The 5,953-nt window shown below is 57.8% G+C and overlaps 1 protein-coding gene across 1 annotated transcript; it reads left to right on the forward strand.

The window, feature by feature from the left end:
- Positions 1-31: 31 nt before the first annotated feature.
- Positions 32-5,674, forward strand: TAGLN (transgelin). The gene is made up of 5 exons (XM_054439945.2): positions 32-328; positions 3,881-4,072; positions 4,178-4,355; positions 4,656-4,758; positions 5,090-5,674. The coding sequence occupies exons 2-5, from the start codon at positions 3,893-3,895 to the stop codon at positions 5,232-5,234; spliced, it is 606 nt and encodes a 201-aa protein (XP_054295920.1). The 5' UTR covers positions 32-328; positions 3,881-3,892; the 3' UTR covers positions 5,235-5,674.
- Positions 5,675-5,953: the final 279 nt, after the last annotated feature.

The following is a 5,953-nucleotide window of genomic DNA, read 5'->3' on the forward strand; positions in this document are numbered from 1 at the left end:
GGGCCGGCTCCCCGCCGGCAGCGTGCCCCGCCCCAGCCCGCTCCATCTCCAAAGCATGCAGAGAATGTCTCGGCAGCCCCGGTAGACTGCTCCAACTTGGTGTCTTTCCCCAAATATGGAGCCTGTGTGGAGTCACTGGGGGAGCCGGGGGTGGGGAGCGGAGCCGGCTTCCTCTAGCAGGGAGGGGGCCGAGGAGCGAGCCAGCGGAGGAGGCTGACATCACCACGGCGGCAGCCCTTTAAACCCCTCACCCAGCCAGCGCCCCATCCTGTCTGTCCAAACCCAGACACAAGTCTTCACTCCTTCCTGCGAGCCCTGAGGAAGCCTTGTGAGTGCATTGGCTGGGGCTTGGAGGGAAGTTGGGCTGGAGCTGGACAGGAGCAGTGGGTGCATTTCAGGCAGGCTCTCCTGAGGTCCCAGGCGCCAGCTCCCTGGCTAGGGAAACCCACCCTCTCAGTCAGCATGGGGGCCCAAGCTCCAGGCAGGGTGGGCTGGATCACTAGCGTCCTGGATCTCTCTCAGACCGGGCAGCCCCGGGCTCTTTGAAATGCCCGAGATGACTTGGCTGGTGCAGAGGAATTGATGGTGGAAACCACCAGGGTGAGAGGGAGGCTCCCCATCTCAGCCAGCCACATCCACAGGGTGTGTGTAAGGCTGCAGGCGCCGGCCAGTTAGGCCAAGGCTCTGCTGTCTGTTGCCCCTCTAGGAGAACCTCCAAGGAGGTGAGGAGTGTGTGAATGCACCTGTGTTGGAGCACGGTATCCCAGTCTGGCGGGTCCCCAGGGCCTGAGCAGCAGCGATAGCCCTGCGACAATGTGAAGGGCCACAGAACTCTTGTATTCCACAGTCTGGGGCAAAGTGTGGAGACGGGAGGCCTGTCCTTCCGACAAGCAGCCCCTTCCACTGTCTGACAGTGGGAGGTCACCCCCACTGTAGCAGAGGGGTGGGGGGCGGGTACTGCCAAGGAGGAGCTTTGGAGTGATGGGTGGGGCAGGCATGGGACCCTTGGTCTCTCCCAAAGGGTGGTTCCCTTTCGAAGTTGCTATTCCAAAGGTAGCAGTGAGGATGGCACGCATTTATGTAGCCGGGCCACTCCTGTTTGTCTGTGGAGTGGAGAGGAGCCACCCTCCTGCCCTCTTAGAGGTCCAGATGTGCTCACTCCTATTTGGGAAGAGAGAAGGGGCACAGCAGCCCTGCAGGGGCCCCTGGCTCTGCTCGTGTTTCTGGGCTTCTGCTGGTAGGGGGTGCCACCTTCCCGTTTGCCCCTGGACTTTCTTTCTCCACTGCCCACTTTCACCCACTGGGCAGCTCAGGGGAGGGGTCCTGGCAGGAGCCACAGGGCAGGAGGGTCCAAGCCTGTCCATGCTGTCCTGGGAGTGTCTTGAGACGCCCCGGGTGGGCCGCCCTGTAGTCATCCTCCTCTCCCCCTCCCCACTGGCTCGAAGGCAGGACTGGGGAGGCTTCATCAGAGAACTCTAAAGGATTTCTGGGGATTCTCTACTTTTCGACTCTGACCCAGGAGGAGGAAGGGGAAGGATGGTGGTGCTAGGTGGGAGTGGGGATGGTGTGTGCTTCATCCTCCCTCTGACCGAAATCCTAATCTTGCCTCTAGATCTGAGGGCTGCAGCGTTGTGTACTTGTCACCCTTAGCCTTGCTGCTTTGACCTGTATTGTCTGTTCTGATCCTCCTGAGACTGGAAGCTGGGGGTAGGGGACACACTCTCCTTCCATCCTGTTCCTCAGGAGCCCAGCAGGGGTGCAGAAGGGGAAGGCAGGCATGAGGGCAGGTGGAGTGGGGGTAGAAGCAGGGCCAGGGACAGAAGGTGGGTGCCTGTCTGGGATGGTGGTGCAAAGGCTGAGACAGAGGCTGGGGTGGATGGAGGCCAGGATGCAGGGCTACCAAAATCACCTGGTCCCAGCTGACTTGGGGGTTTGGACCACTGTTGTTTGTACAGGAGTCCTTGGGTGGTTGGGGAGCAGGGGTGGGACACACAGGATGAAGGGAGGGATTGGCTGTTTGTAGCTGAGCAGCAGAACAGAGCACTCTGCCTTTGGGGTCTCTGGCATCACTGGCAGGGAGAGGGGTGGCTGGGCCAGAAGCCACCTCATCCCCAGTGCTCAGAGAACTGGGTCCTCAGAGGTGGTCCCGCCCCCACTTTACACATAAGGAAACAGACGCAAGGAGGAGAGGGATGCCCAATGACGGGCACTTCGATGAGTCCGTGTGAATGCTGCTGCGCACTTAGGGAATGATTGTGAGAAGGGGGTGGAGGCTGGAGCGGGCAGCAAAGAACTGACATTTTGAGGTCAGTTTTTCACTCCTTCATCAAGGGCAGGCTCTCTCCCTGGTCATTACCAGGAGCCTGGCTCTGGGCAGCAAAGAACTGACATTTCAAGGAGCTCTGCTGAGGGCCAGGCAGGCAGTATGTGAGGGAGTTCACAGACACCTTCCCATTTTCACAGCTTTCTGAGGTCGATAACATAACCCCCACTTCACAGATGAGGAACTCCAGCCCAGAAAGGCTGTCAGCCCTGGGAAAGGAAGGGCAGGGCATTGGGCTGGGCAGCTGGCCTGGAACCGGTGTGATAGTGTTCACTCTGCTTCCCGCGGGTGGGGTGCCAGTGGGGAGGGGTCTCACCAGAGAGGGAGCCGGGGGAGCACGCTCCTGCCTCCATCCTCAGACCAGTGTGTCCCTCCCAACCTCTGACCCCTCTGAGGCCAGGGGATGGGTTCGGCTTCCTTTGGTACCTCTTTTGGAAGTCTCTTCAGACAAACACTGGAGAGAAGGCACAGCACCCTAGGGTGACATCAGTGGACAGGTCAGATTCCTGTTCCTGTTCCCAGCCACCCCCGTCTGTCTGCCCAGGGACCTACCTGCCTGGCCCACTCCTGCCGCCACCCCTCTCCATGAGTGGGACTCCTGAGCAGTGCCAGGCCCAGGCCCTCAGGGTGGCAGTTGCTGGATGGGGCCGGGCTTCCCATTCCCTGGCAGGCAGACTCTTGGCTCTGGAAGATCCCTGGGGGACTCTGACTTCTTGGTTACTCAGGCTACTCCGTAAGGGTAGCCTTACGAGAGCATAAGGGCATGAGAGGAAGTTGATGGGTAGACCAGGTGTCTCTGGTTCCTCTGAGGAAATGCAGCTTCTTTGCCAAGAACTCATGGGCTTTGGTGGCTTCATCGCCCTTGCCTGGGGTGGGCGAGTTTTAGTCTCTTCAGCTGCGGACCAGAAGCTGAGCTGACCTGAAAAGAGCTGGAGTTCTGGAGTTCGGGCTTCCAGGCCAGGGCCCGTTTCTGGGTGAGAGTGGGAGGCAATGGTTGCTTGAGGCAGAGGCAGTAAACCCTTACACCCGCAGCTGGACAAACGCACCAGCTGGCTGTATTCTGTGGGGGCAATGTGGCTTCTGGAAGGTCTCTCCAGTGGCCCTGTAGCTGGTCTTGGCAAAGAATGTTCTAGACCAAGCGTTGTCAAACTACAGCTCATGGGCCAAATCCAGCCTGCTGTCTGCTTTTGTAAATAAAGTTTTATTGGAACAAAGCCATGTTCGTTTGTTACATATTGTCTATGGCTGCTTTCACACTGCAACAGCAGAGACCATGTAGCCTGCAAAGCCTAAAATATGTTCTGTCTTATCCTTTACAAAAACAGTTTACTGACTCCTGCTCTAGACCTCCAAAGACCTGGTATCCTGTTTCCTGGTGTTCAAGTTCAGAGAGGTTTCTGGAGTAGGGGCTGAGCCTGGCCTGGATGGGCAGTGCTGTGACAAGTGTCTAGGATGGCCGGGTACCCTGCACAGAGCTAGAAGGCTGCCTGGCACGGGTGAAAGCAGAGCTGCTCCCTGACCCTCTGCCTCTCCCTCCTCCATCCTGGCCTGCTTTAGCTTTCCCCAAACATGGCCAACAAGGGTCCCTCCTATGGCATGAGTCGCGAAGTGCAGTCCAAAATCGAGAAGAAGTATGACGAGGAGCTGGAGGAGCGGCTGGTGGAGTGGATCATAGTGCAGTGTGGCCCTGATGTGGGCCGCCCAGACCGTGGGCGCTTGGGCTTCCAGGTCTGGCTGAAGAATGGCGTGGTGAGTGGCACCCTGGGCTGGGGGGCTGGGGTGTGCCACCCTGTGAGTCCTGGGCCAATCCCTGAGCTGACTGCTAAGCTGCGTCCTATGCCCTATGCCTGGTAGATTCTGAGCAAGCTGGTGAACAGCCTGTACCCTGATGGCTCCAAGCCGGTGAAGGTGCCCGAGAACCCGCCCTCCATGGTCTTCAAGCAGATGGAGCAGGTGGCTCAGTTCCTGAAGGCGGCTGAGGACTATGGGGTCATCAAGACTGACATGTTCCAGACTGTTGACCTCTTTGAAGGTAGAGAGGAAGAAGGGGCTGGGGGAGGAGGTGGGCAGGAGGACAGGGTGCCGGGACAGGGAGAGGGAATGACCAGAATATGCCACAACTAGAGGTGTGCTCGCCCGCACACAGCGGGGATGGGATATGCCGAGAATAACACGCCACGCTCACAGGGCCCACTGAGAGGCCTCCCTTGAATTGGGGACAACTCTTGGCCCTGGTTTGGCCATTTTTTTGTGAGAGACGGGGGCAGGCCCTGGCTTGGAGTCTTGTTTATACGTTCTTGATGTTCGTCTCCTCTCTCCTGTCTTCTCACAGGCAAAGACATGGCAGCAGTGCAGAGGACCCTGATGGCTTTGGGCAGCTTGGCAGTGACCAAGAATGATGGGCACTACCGTGGAGATCCCAACTGGTTTATGAAGTATGTGGTCCCCAGGGAGCTTGGGTCTCCGCATGGGGTTGGAGGTGGCTTGTGCTAAGGAGCTTGCAGGAAGGATTAGGGGAAGCAGATAGCCAAGAAGGGATAAAGTGAGGGTCTGGGATGGGGAATAATGGGTCCTTAATACTCCTTGACCCCTCCCTTTCCACCCTCCTGCGCTCAGTCTCCCTAGCCTATGAGGCAAGCTAGATTAGGGAAAAAAAGTGAAACAGGAAGGCAATGGGACTGGGCTAGGACGTAACAGAGGGATCAGAAAACGGGTGGAAAACACACAGTTCTACCAAGTCTTTATTCTTGGTTCCTCCTCTTCTAGGAAAGCGCAGGAGCATAAGAGGGAATTCACAGAGAGCCAGCTGCAGGAGGGAAAGCATGTCATTGGCCTTCAGATGGGCAGCAACAGAGGGGCCTCCCAGGCCGGCATGACAGGCTACGGACGACCTCGGCAGATCATCAGTTAGAGCGGAGAGGGCTAGCCCTGAGCCCTGCCCTCCCCCAGCTCCTTGGCTGCAGCCATCCCGCTTAGCCTGCCTCACCCACACCCGTGTGGTACCTTCAGCCCTGGCCAAGCTTTGAGGCTCTGTCACTGAGCAATGGTAACTGCACATGGGCAGCTCCTCCCTGTACCCCCAGCCTCAGCCCAACTTCGTACCCGAAAGCATCACTGCCTTGGCCCCTCCCTCCTGGCTGCCCCCGTCACCTCTACTGTCTCCTCCCCGGGCTAAGCAGGGGAGAAGCAGGCTGGGGGTAGCCTGGATGTGGGCCAAGTCCACTGTCCTCCTTGGTGGCAAAAGCCCATTGAAGAAGAACCAGCCCAGCCTGCCCCCTATCTTGTCCTGGAATATTTTTGGGGTTGGAACTCAAAAAAAAAAAAAAAAAAAAATACATCAATCTTTTCTCAGGCCTGGCTGGCAGAGTTTGATTTGCCCTGGTCACTTTTGTTATGGTTTCAGATCTGCGCAGGGGACAGGCAGGCATCTCGGGCTTATATGTGTTCCTGGCTGCTGTCCTCTGAAGGACCCTTCACGTGCCAAGATTCCAGGACGGTCAGATTTTTTCAGAGGAAACAGGCCATAGAACAGGAGAGTGAATCCTGGGGACCGAAGGGAAAAAGGAGCCACTCAGCAGCGTGCGGTGGCTTTGGGGAGACAGAGGAAAGGAGAGATTGCGAGTGGCAGAA

This window comes from Pongo pygmaeus, chromosome 9 (assembly GCF_028885625.2).
Source record: "Pongo pygmaeus isolate AG05252 chromosome 9, NHGRI_mPonPyg2-v2.0_pri, whole genome shotgun sequence".
In the NCBI taxonomy this organism is placed as follows: domain Eukaryota; kingdom Metazoa; phylum Chordata; class Mammalia; order Primates; family Hominidae; genus Pongo; species Pongo pygmaeus.

Bases quoted from the DNA above. Each gene is read 5' to 3' on its own strand.
- TAGLN (XM_054439945.2), top strand. From the start codon at position 3,893: ATGGCCAACAAGGGTCCCTCCTATGGCATGAGTCGCGAAGTGCAGTCC. The intron at 4,073-4,177 runs GTGAGTGGCACC...TATGCCTGGTAG, and splicing joins TCTGGCTGAAGAATGGCGTG to ATTCTGAGCAAGCTGGTGAA. The intron at 4,759-5,089 runs GTATGTGGTCCC...CTCCTCTTCTAG, and splicing joins GATCCCAACTGGTTTATGAA to GAAAGCGCAGGAGCATAAGA.